The sequence below is a fragment of the Gobio gobio genome, assembly GCF_949357685.1.
Source record: "Gobio gobio genome assembly, chromosome: 7".
Taxonomy (NCBI): Eukaryota; Metazoa; Chordata; class Actinopteri; order Cypriniformes; family Gobionidae; genus Gobio; species Gobio gobio.
The window spans coordinates 7,011,849-7,024,640 of NC_137103.1; the positions used below are offsets into that span (position 1 = coordinate 7,011,849).

Consider the following 12,792-nt stretch of genomic DNA (forward strand, 5'->3'; position numbering starts at 1 on the left):
ATCGAAACAATGGCCTCGGAGGAGTATATTAAATTCCAGAGCATGCGTTTTCCGAACAACCCATAATAGCTCACTTCCTGTTGGGCTGACACATAACTATGAGCACGAAAGTTGTTCGGCCCGATGAGATCTATATGTGTACCAAGTTTCATACATGTACGTGCAAGTGTGTTTGATATATGGACCAAGTTTTCAGACCCCACTTTAGGGGGCGCTGTCGAGCCCCCCTGCCACGCCCGGGTACCAGCTTCAGCCCGGCTCTGATGGCCGCGCATTCCGACGCCTGTGCGAAGTTTCAAGAGTTTTCGAGCATGTTAAGTGCCCCAAAAGTACCCGAGAAGTCGAAAAAAAAAGAAAAAAAAACAAAGAATAATCTGAGGAAGAACAATAGGGCTCTGCGCCCTTTCAGGGCTTGGGCCCTAATAATAATAATAATAATAATCCTAAGGAAAACAATAGGGCTCTGCGCCCTTTCAGGCTTGAGCCCTAATAATCTGAGGAAGAACAATAGGGCTCTGCGCCCTTTCAGGGCTTGGGCCCTAATAATAAGAAACAGAGGAAGAACAATAGGGCTCTGCGCCCTTTGGGCTTGGGCCCTAATAATAATAAGAAACAGAGGAAGAACAATAGGGCTCTGCGCCCTTTGGGCTTGGGCCCTAACTAGTAATCATAACAATAACAGTAATGAAAATAATGACAATGATGACAATAATAACAAAAATGCACTAATATATTTTTATTTAACTGTTTTCTAACCATACAGGAGAATGTAAAAGAAGAACGATGAGTTCAGCATCGAGGCAAAATAAGAAAAAGAAGTATGTTTTATTCTCAGCATGTTTTATGCGTAATAACTAATATAATGGAGTGGAGTGTTAAAGTACATTGAGAGTTTAAGCTAACTGTAGAATTAAGCAGATTTTGTACTTAGTCTATTACACAGTGAACCTTGAATCTGCTCTGTATGTGTTTCGTGCAGTTTGTGATACACTTTACATTTTTCAATGCAGAAATAAATTTGGTGCGACGTCTCCACCGTTCATTGATTACTTGAAGGAAATTTTGAGAAGGTACCCAGATGGGGGACAAATATTGAAGGTAGGCAAATGTCTTCATTGTCAAATGGTATGCATCTTATATCTCATCATATCTGTTGATAATATTTATCCTGTCACATATCAGGAGCTGATCCAGAATGCAGATGATGCAGGAGCTTCACGTGTGGTGTTTATTCATGATGAAAGGCATTATGGGACTCAGAGCCTGTGGACTGAAGAGCTCGGAAAGCATCAAGGTATTTGAGTCATAAACACTGGGATCAGATTTAAGAGGGGGTCATGCTACGTAAGCTTTCTAAATTACTTTAGATGTATCCATTCATATGTCACAACCATGAAGAGTTCAGGAGTTTATCTTCTTTGTTTAAAATGGGGAATTTCATGAATTTATATTAAATCAATGTTTTATTTCAGAGATCAATATTTCAGAAAGATTTTTCTTAATTTAATGACTGACGCCAGCGACTATGCTTTGCAAGATAACATTATATCTGTGTATTTCTGAATGTGGTAGTTACTTGGCGCCTAGGGATGGTCACGATCGCTGCGTCGTGTTTTGGGCGTTTTGGCTGGAGTGCAGACCCTCGCATCTTCAACTATCTCGACGACTGGCTTATCTTAGCACAGTCTGTTCTTAGAACACAGATACCTGGTGCTCAGACACCTCAGCCATTTGGGTCTTCGGGTCAACTGGGAAAAGAGCAAACTTGCCCCGTGCAGAGGATCTCTATTCTCAGTTTGGAGTTGGATTTAGTCAAACAGATGGCACGCCTTATAGAGGAATATTTCCAGTCGATGCTTCAGCATTTGCTTCACGGCCGAGTCCCGAGATGGGGGTGGCAGCGCGGCACTCACCGGGTGAGTATCACACCGGCCTGTCGCCAAACCTTCAGACCGTGGTCAGAACCCTTGTTTCTTCTGGACGGAGTGCCCTTAGAACAGGTGTCCAGGCATGCTGAGGTATTGCCATGCCTCTGCCAGGGGCTCGGGGGCCACGTACAACAGGCATGCAGTATCAGGGGTTTGGACGGTCGGCACCTGCATTGGCACATACTGCCTCAAGTTGCACATACAGCAGTACGTCTTGCACTGAGCCGCTTCAAAAAAAGCGCTACAGGGCAAAGATGTATTGGTCCACACGGACAACACTGCAACCGTTGCGTACATCAACTGACAAGGTGGTCTGCACTCCCGTCGCATGTTGCAACTCGCCCACCATCTCCTCCTCTGGAGTCCGAAGCATCTGAGGTCGCTTCTGGCCATTCATGTCCCCAGTGTGCTCAACCGTGTGGCCGACGAGCTCTCACAAGCTGCGTTCCCAGGAGAGTGGCGACTCCACCCCCAGGTGATGCAGCTGATATGGAGACAGTTCGGAAAGGTGCAGGTCGACCTGTTTACCTCTCCAGAAACTTCCCATTGTCAGTTGTTTTATTTGCTGACCGGGGCCTGCGCAAATATGCATTTCCCCCAGTGAGCCTACCTGCCCAGACCCTGTGCAAAGTCAGGGAGGATGAGGAGCAAGTCTTGATAGTTGTGCCGTAGGGGCCCAACCGGACCTGGTTCCCAGAACTGATGCTCCTCGTGACAGCCCCTACCTGGCAGATTCCTCTGAGGAAGGACCTTCTTACTCAGAAACGGGGCACCCTGTGTCACCCACGTCCAGACCTCTGGAAACTCCATGTCTGGTCCCTGGACGGGACTTGAAGGTTCTAGGAGATTTCCCCTAAGATGTAGTTAACACTATCACTTCGTCACGTCACTTATGAAGACTTTGCTGCTGGCTATACTGGCCTCGATCAAGAGGGTAGGGGACTTGCAGGCATTTTTGGTCGACAAATCGTGCCTAGAGCTCAGGCCGGGTGACACCCACGTGGTACTGAGACACCGGCCTGGATATGTGCCCAAGGATCCTACCACTCCCTTTAAGGACCAGGTAGTGAACCTGCAAGCGCTGCCCCACAGAGGTCAGCAGAAAGGGAAAGGCTGTCTTCAAGCAGAGGATGGCCCACTGGATAGTGGATGCCATCGCCTTGGCTTACCAAGCACAAGGTGTGCCCTGTCTACTCAGGGTGCGAGCACACTCTACTTGAAGTGTTGCATCCTCCTGGGTGCTGGCACATGGTTCCTTGCTGTCAAATATCTGTAGAGCTGCGGGCTGGGCGTCACCCAACACGTTCTCTAGATTCTATAGCCTTTGTGTAGAGCCGGTTTCCTCCTGTGTTCTCACCTCAAACGGGTAGAAGCACTGAGAGGCCCAGGCTCTTGATGGCTTGTTGCATCCTGAACTGTGGCACTTGTATTCTCCAGAAGCCTCCATCTCCAGAGTCCTCCATCACCCTCTGTGCCAGACGTGGCAGAGCGTCTGGCATCAGGCCTATTCCTGCTGAATCCTTGAGAACCGGTATTAGGCTGGTTATGTGTTCCTTCCTGCTAGAATGCTTTACTAGTGATTTCCAATAAGTCACTGAGTGGGTCATGCGGAACAGCAGTGATGGACTTCTCTGTGTGAGCCCTGTTTCATCAGGTAAGAGAGCTCAGGAGGCTCACACAGGGCACTGGAAGAGGGCAGAGGCCATGGCGCTTAGATACGGATTCCTATTCGTCGCTCTCAGATAGGGCTGTTAAACAATTAATCGTGATTAATCGCATCCAAAATAAAAGTTTGTGTTTACATATTATATCTATGTGTGCTGTGTATAATTATGTATATATAAATACAAATAATGTGTATATTTTAGAATTTTTTGTAATTAAAATATAAATTACAGTATATATATATATACAACTATTTCTTAAGTATATACATGTATGCGTGTTTATTCAAATATACATAATTATACACAGCACACACAGATATAATATGTAAACACAAACTTTTATTTTGGATGATTAATAATCGCCCTAGTCGCCCAGCCCTAGTCTCAGACATTGCGTCGGAAGTGACTGACTGAATGGGAACGTCTCGGTTACATATTTAACCCTTGTTCCCTGAAGGACGGAATGGAGAGGCCACGTCTTGTCGCCATGTCCTCTGGGCCGCCCGCTGGGGTGCCAGTTCATCGAAATAAAGAGGAATAAACACCTCTGAGCTATAGCCCTTACCTATATCTCAGTTTATTTTCTGTTGGACTACAAAATTCTGTTATCATTTACTCCCCCATATGTTGTTCCTAACCTGTATGAGTGTCTTTCTTCTGTTAAACACAAAATAAGATATTTTAATGAATGTTGGTAACCAGACAGTTGATGGTAGCCATTGATTTCCATAGCAGGAAAAAAATACTATGATTGTTTTAGTGGAAACAGGCTAAACTGAATGGAGATCAGTTACATTCCTCAAATTTAATATAAATTCAGGAATATGAATGATTACCTGATTAAGCAGTAATCAGCAAGCAGGAGTTAAAGGAATAGTTCACCCAAAAATGAAAATTAGCCCACAATTTACTCTCCCTCAAGTCATCCTAGGTGTATATCACATTCTTCTTTCGGACGAATACAATCAGAGTTATATTAAAGTGCAGGCGAAGAGAAGATATGAAGTCGGACACTTTATGCTGCCCGCAGTGACGCTCGCACTGTGATTTGCATCGAGGTTTCAGCAATCAGGCACTTCAGCTCCACCCATGTGGAGACATGAGGCTTGTTTGAGATGCGCCTCGCCTCGCCTGAAATTCAGCCGAGACTAGACGACTGCAGTGAGGGGAGGAGTGAAAAAAGTGCAGGCAAGACGGACAGTTCTCTCTTCTCGTAGTGGATCAGACACCTGCGAGATCCAAGACGGATATCGCGGGATTCACACTCGTGCGCTTTGTTGCTGATAAACTGAATGTAATTTAAGTTCTGTTACTTTTATATGAAAATAAAGATTATGAACAAGACACCCAAAGTTTTTGTTATTTATTTCCATTCGAAAGACATGTTTATCAATAATTTTTACTTTAATTACATACATGTTTTTATTTTTATAAATATGACAACAATTACTTAACCCACAAAGCGATCGCACTGTCCGAGAGTTTGGGAATATTCACACATAAAAACATGATAGCAGAGTTTTAAAATCAAGCATTTAAAAAAAGAACCATACATCACGGTTGTTTAAGCCAATAAGCATTAAGCTGTGTCGTCAGCAAGTCGTTTCCCATCATGCTTTTGCTCAGCGCAGTCGGTGGAGAGCAACTGCGCTCGACTGCAGAATCCGACACATCCGCCTTTCGCTCGCGAGAGTTTTTTGACATACGTCAGCATGACATCAGAGCAAGGTGGACCGCCCTCAGACACATTTCTAACCGGCATCTTGCGCTGATCACCGGTGATCGGTTCTGCGCTGATTTTGCTCATCTCAAACAAGCCTATGCTGCCAGGATGGCAATGACCATGGCCTATTACTTTTGGGATGCACCTGTGTTTTCTCTCTAATGATGAAGCATCAGTTAAACTACTGAGAAGTCCACACGCAAAACCAAAATGGGCGTTTACCTATCAGTGGCCCATTTCAACAGACTTGCTAAAATCAAGAAGGGCCACCCCTAAACCAAGCACCCAGTGGATTAGAGCAAATCTGGTAATGTGTTTGAAAACACCCCGCTGATTGGGAAACACACACTAGTGTTCTGCCGAAATACACACCTGCAAGATCTTGTGCTCATCAATATTGTGCAAATTAGTTCAATGTCACTGTCTCCACGCATGCATGCTGTCCACTTTCATCACAACTTCAATGCTGATCCAAACATTTTAAACATTGAAATGTCAATCTCAACCAAAATTATGTTTTGGATCAAAACTCAACACTGTATCAATGTCACCATGCTATCTGGGTAGCGATTTCTTTCATTTAAAAAAATTATATTAAAGGAACACGCCACTATTTTTGAAAATAGGCTCATTTTCCAACTCCCCTAGAGTTAAACAGTTGAGTTTTACCATTTTCGATTCCATTCAGCCGAACTCTGGGTCTGGTGATAGCACTTTTAGCATAGCTTAGCATAGATCATTGAATCTGATTAGACCGTTAGCATCTCGCTCAAACATGACCACAAAACTGAAAGTCTTTATTATAGGCAAAAGACTACATTTTACAGCTATTTGTTTGTATCTTTGATCTGGCAGGACCGGCTCTCTACGCCTTCAATGATGCAGCCTTCACAGAGGAAGACTGGGAGGGGATTCAGAGAGTCGGCAGAAGCATCAAGCAGGACGACCCAACAAAAGTTGGGAGATTTGGGATCGGCTTCAACTCTGTTTATCATATTACAGGTGACATACACTACAGTAACAGATTTATAACTTGTATAATTTTTGGGGTGCCTGCTCTGCTGATTATAAATCCTACAGTATATATCTATATATATATATATATATATATATATATATATATATATATATATATATATATATATATATATATATATATATATATATATATATATATATATATACACACACAAATATACAATGCGGCAGTTAACTCTTTCCCTGCCAATGACGAGATTTTCCGTCTGTCACAACGCTACCCTGACAATGACAAGGGTTTTTTTACTGTATACAGGAGGGGGCGCTCCTACGCATCTTTTGAAATAGTAAAGAATCCAAAACAAGATCCAAAACAAGCAAAAGAGAAGATGTTCAGAGACTTAGCATTTCTTATAGAGGGTATGCATTGACGTCCCACACGTCCCCTCAGCTGGACTGAGTGGCAGAAGAGCTGCTGCGTGACTGGAGTTAATTGGGGAAACTGCGAAAACGCGAGTAAAACAAACAATTATCGGTTTAAACTAAAGATTCGATATAAGTGTTCCTTACAACTTACCAAAGATCCAGTGATCCATAGATATTGACATGCAGCCAAGAATCATGTTTCCTGACATTAATACATAAAGCAAATTTGCCTGTGAAAGCTTTATATAAAGTACAGTATAGTATAGGTATGTCTAAAACTTGGGTGATCACTTACAGTATATCAATGTTAAATATCATCATATCGTCCAGCCCTAAAACTTGTATAGTTTTTTTCAGTGTTTATTTAAAAACACCCAATAATGCAGAATATAAGATGCTAAATATTTAACTGATGAGGTGTCAGTATACAATGCAATACATAAAATAAAATAAAAATATATAAAAAATTTAAAATGTAAGTTAACTTGAAAAAATCTTCACATAAACCAATTTAATAAATGTCACATTTACCTGTGCACTTCAATATATATTTTTTTTCTATTGGCCCAATCAATCCGTTTCAGATTTTTACTTACCCTATCAAAATGCACAAAAAACAATAAACACAAAAAGTTTTTTTTTTAACCATGTAAACTTGCATTTTTTTGGGTAGGCCTAACAGGTAGGATATAGGCTATGCATAAATTGAATAAAGTTATTAAACACTTCACAGTCTTCACTGCATACATTATAAACTAAATATAGATTAATCCTTATTGAAGCTACAAAGTTATTCAGAGCAGTGAGTGATTATCTCTTTTTCTTTTGTTCTTTGATTATCCTTAATGACTGACAGAAGTAGATTTATTAGGCTGCTGTCACTTTAAGAACTGATGCACATCGCATGGACCTGACACGCATACCATCTCCCTGTTTATGTTAATTTGAAACTTAATTTAACTCATTTAACTCTATGCTTGCGAGGGTATTTAACAAAACGGGCATTTTGGAATAATTTTGTGTCAAATGCTGTCCGGCGGGGCTTGCTGCTTTAAAGGGATCCCTTGCGATAAAGAAGTTTATTCAAGTGTTCTATTAGTATACTTCTTTTAAACTAAAAATAAGAAAGTATACTTTCAGACTTTTATATACTTCTCAGAAATATACTTGCACTTAATGCACTTAAGTATACTTGACTTAAACTGACTGAAAATTCCAAGTATATTTGGCCTATACTTGTGCATAGGAATTTACTTAAAATCTACTTTGCCCATGAAGAAGAACCGACAGTGAAGCTCTGGGTGTGTTATTGGACTCCATCTACTCCATCTGTGTTTGATCATCGTTCTTAAACTGATCAAGGCGTAGTCTTTGACAACAGTTCTATTACCTCAACTTTTTGTTTAAAATGTTGCCTTTCTTTATGCAACTTACCCACATTCAAGTGTCGATAAAAAGAATACAAGAAACTAAAATACAATATGTTAAACATTAGTTAAAGTACAGTTAAAGGTATAGTTCAAGTATAACAAATTAATATCTACATTTGAACATAGTAGTAGACTGAAAGTGCAAAAAATAATATATAAATAGTAAACTATAAGTATAATGTTATGTTCACTTAAAACTTACAAGTATACTTGCAGTATAAACTCATTAAACTAGTAGTTTAATGAGAGTACACTTCAAAGTGTACTTTCATAAACTACAAACTGTTCTACTTCTATTAAAATAGTAAACTACTAGTATACTTATAATAAGTTCCCTTGTAGTACAGATGCAGTAAAAGTGAGAAACCTAGTTGTGCTGCAGTTTTGGAGATGCTCTAGCCCTCACAATTTGGCCCTTTTCAAACTCTCTCAAATCCTTACGCTTGCCCATTTGTCCTGCTTCTAACACATCAGTCTGACAAGACAGGCAGGAGCGTGCAGCCAATGCCCGGTAAGGGCCCACCCCTTACCAGCGGGCATATATAGCCTGCAAGCGCTACTGTACATCAGTTGACATTCGCCCCTCGCCATCTCTGCACTGACACAGCCCGGTCGAATTTGCACTGCTTTGTCTGCAGGAGGAAATATCTTCGGATCAGCCTCCGCCAGGCGTGACAGTTTCTATTCTGCCAGTTTCTCTGTGTCTGCTCTTGGAGCCGCCCGTGCTCTCGCTCGTCTGTCCTGTTCCACGGCTGCCGCCACAGATTTTTCTGAGTTCTTCGCCGGTATGTCGCTCTCTATTCCTGCTTTTTCCTGCGCTAGCTTATCACGGGCCTGCCCGGCTGCGTGTGGTGCTCTTATCGCCTCTGAGGATCTTCACCTTTTCAGCGTGGGTTGCTTGGGCCTCAAGCATGCTTAAGAAGCCATAGAGAATTTGGATAACTGCAGTCACTGCCTGGTGCTGCCTAAGAAACACCTGAGACGCCGCCTTAAAGTCACTGCTACCCAGTGCGGCGAACTCGACTTTTCGGACTCGGATGTGGGACACGGTGACGACAGCCCGCAACCAGGGACTTCCCGGGGCGCGACTGCTCTTGTCTGGGCTGACCAGCCCAATCCTGAGTTCCCCAAAGCGGATATCTTCGGGGGCAACCCCCTGCTCGCCGACGAGCCGGCCGGGTCCGGTGATGACAACGACGCGGGCCTTCTCTCAGAGGACGAGGAGGCCATTCCGCCCTCTGGTATTCCCCAGGCTAGCGCCCCCGCTGCCTTACCTCAATCCATCCTCCTGGATGTGTGTGAGCGAGTGGCCGCTCGTCTCAACATAGAGTGGCCGCCTCCACACGGCACCACCGGCCAGGAGAGGGATATTTACGATGGGAAAGTTCTGGGTGCTCCCCCCGGGACAACTCTTTCCCGTTCTTCCAGCGTGCGTTAAGCACATGAGGCACTACTGGAGCGACCCGCTCGACTTTAAACACGGTCTTGCGGGTCTGGGGGTTAAGAATATGGCGGCTCTCGGAATGGGTGAACTGCCTGCTATTGAGCCCTCGATCGCCAGGCACCTCAACCCAGTCCAGGGAGGGCTGCTCGCCCCCCCCCTAAGCTGGTTCTTCCAAACAAGATGGACTGTTTTTCTGCCTCGGTGCACCAGGCCGCTTATAAATCCTCTGCATTGGCTGTTAGGGCCCTGAATGTCTCCTACCTCCTCTCCGCTTACCAGGCGGAAATTCTGAACGACCTGGGCCAACAGCTGGACAAGGGATCTCCCTCGCCTGCATTATGGAAGGAGATCATGACGGTTAACGACCTCGTTCTCCGTAACGCTCGTCAGGCCGTCCAAGCCTGCGGGGGCTCCATGCCGCTTTCCGCGGTAGGAGAGCGCGCGCTGGGTCTCAACCTGTCAGGCCTCCCGGATAGCAAGAAAAGACACATCGCAGGTTCCCGGTAGCATTTTTTCATTTAACGAATTAATTATAGAGAGATACCCTCTCTCTGCAGGGAAAGCACTTTTCTCTGCAAAGAGTGGACACCTCTCTGAACCCACGCTTGCCGTCCCTAGTTTCCCCACTAGAGGGCATCATTGCCTCACAAATAAGCCAGCTGGGCATGCACGAAGTCAGCTTGGCGAACTGCCGCCCCACCCGAATGGGTAATGCGTACAATATCGCAGGGCTATCGTCTGCAGTTTGCTATGAAACCCCCACGTTTCAGCAGCGTTCTATTTTCTCACACAGAGGAAAGCACGGCCCACGTTCTGAAGGAGAATCTCCTCTCTTCTGAGCAAAGGTGCAATTCAGGTGGTACCCCCAATCTGATAAACCAGGGTTTTTATTCTCGTTATTTTCTGGTTCCAAAGAAGGACGGTTCCCTCCGTCCTATTCTGGACCTCAGGGTGTTGAATAAACATTTGAGGAAATACAATTTCAGAATGTTAACTCATGGTTCGCTCGCCCGCGTCATAAAACGGAACGACTGGATCACATCGGTCGATCTGAAGGATGCTTTTTTTCCACATAAGCATTTATCCACCACACAGGAAGTTTCTTTGTTTCGCCTATCAAGGCATTTGTTATGAATTCAAGGTCCTGCCCTTTGGGTAAAGCCTAAGCCCCCGCACCTTTTGTCTGTGCACGGAAGCGGGCTTGACTCCCCTGAGAATGTCTGGTCTATGGATCCTGACATGCATAGATGATTGGCTCATCATAGCCGATTAGAGGGAAGGTGTTGCAGGACACCTGCCATGTGCTCGTGCACGTCAGATCTCTGGGCTTCAGGGTGAATGTGAACAAAAGCAATTTTACACCCAGCCAGAATGTGATCTTCCTGGGCATGGATCTGAACTCACTCTCCATGCGAGCGCGTCTCTCATAGGAGCGCATTCTCTCTCTTATGAACTGTCTGTCGCAGTTCAGAGAAGGGGCAAGGGTGCAATATCGCACATGTCTCAGGCTACAGGGTCTTAGGGCTTCATCTATCCAAGTTTTGCCACTAGGACTCCTGAGAATGAGGGCGCTCATGAAATGGGTTTTGTCACTACATTTCAGTCCGTTAAACAATCTTTGCCATTCTGTGACAGTGACTCGCACCTGCGCTGCAGCTCTGCGCCACTGGCACGTCCTTATATGGGGATGCGTATGTAAGGACGGATGCGTCCTTAGCAGGCTGGGTTGCCACCCAAGAGGGCAGAACTGTGAACGGTTTGTGGCCAAGCAAACTACGTTCAGAGCACATAAATTATTTAGAGCTTCTGACCATTTGGAAGGCTCTTTTCTGCCTCGTCTGCAGGGACATCATGTGCTTGTACGCTGCGACTACGGCGTGCGGCGTACGGCGTGCGCTCGTCGAAACTTCATACTCTAGCTTACAAGCTTTTGGTATGGAGCAGGCGAATTTCCTGTCGTTACGCGTGACTCATGTTCCAGGGATTCTGAACAGATGTGCGGATCTTCTATTGAGGGGGAACCCGCTCTTCGGAGATTGGCACCTCCATCCTCAGATAGTAGACATGATTTGGATGAGATTCGGACAGGCGTCCGTAGATCTGTTCGCCTCGCGCGAAAACAGCCATTGTCCCATGTTCTTTTTGCTAAAGGACTTTGACGCACCCCTCGGGGTAGATGCACTGGGCCACGGGTGCTGCTGTATGCCTTTCCTCCCCTGTGCCTGATAATTCCCACTCTGGCCAGGGTGAGAGAAGGGGTCTGTTTCTCATTCTGATAGCGCCCAGGTGGCCCAAAGCACCATGGCTGGCTGAGAAAATCCCTCTGTTACATGCCCAGCCGTGGCGCCTTCCCCTCCGCACAGACTTATTGTCTCAAGCGAATGGGGAGATTTATCACCCACACCCGGACAGGGTAACTCTCTGGGCCTGGCCCGTGAGAGGACGAACCTAAGCGCGTTGGGGCTTCCGCCATACAGAATGCCATGCAGTGCCTTTTCTACACGGTCCTTATATGGCTGTAAGTGGCAAGTGTTTGTAAGTGGTGTGATGGACGGGGTCTCACTTCATATCAGTGCTCAGTTTCTGATGTTTTGTGTTTCCTCCAATACCTTATGGATAAGGGCAGGTCCTTTTCCACTATTAAGGTCTATCTGGCAGCTATTTATGCTTGTCATGTGGACTTTGAGGGCTCAACAGTTGGGCAGCATCCTCTATTCCACGGATTTATGAAGGATGCCCATCACTCATTGCCAGTCATTAGGAGAACGATCCCTGAATGGGACCTCTCCATGGTGCTGGAAGCTCTGTCTCAATTCCCTTTTGAGCCTCTGGGGACTATTTCCCTAAAGTTGCTGTCCTTCAAGACAGCCTTGCACTTGGCCTTGGCATCAGCCAAACGTGTCAGTGAGTTACATACACTCTCGGTTCACCCCTCGTGCATTATATTCTCTCTCGGTGGAGATAAGGTTTTCCTTAAGCCTAATCCAGCCTTATGCTGAAATGTTTCCCTGCGTTCACATAGGAGGTGCTGGAGCTGTCCGCTTTTCACCCTCCGCTCCTTTTCCTCCGCGGAGGATCAAGGGTTAAATGCCCTGTGTCCGGTCCGTGCGTTACAGACGTATTTGGCTAGGACCAGTGCGTTCCGGAAGAGTGACCAACTCTTTGTTTCATGGGCTCCTCCCCACAAAGGGGATCC

The 12,792-nt window shown here is 45.1% G+C and overlaps 1 protein-coding gene across 1 annotated transcript in view; it reads left to right on the top strand.

The window, feature by feature from the left end:
• Positions 1 to 783: 783 nt before the first annotated feature.
• Positions 784 to 12,792, top strand: part of LOC307129231 (sacsin-like) — a gene marked incomplete at its 5' end in the record, with an annotated part of 32,025 nt that continues 20,016 nt past the window's right edge. The window contains 4 exons of the mRNA XM_079821465.1: positions 784 to 818; positions 1,011 to 1,098; positions 1,183 to 1,294; positions 6,174 to 6,320. Coding sequence (XP_079677591.1) covers positions 784 to 818; positions 1,011 to 1,098; positions 1,183 to 1,294; positions 6,174 to 6,320 — 382 coding nt within the window. The remainder of the gene's footprint in view (positions 819 to 1,010; positions 1,099 to 1,182; positions 1,295 to 6,173; positions 6,321 to 12,792) is intronic.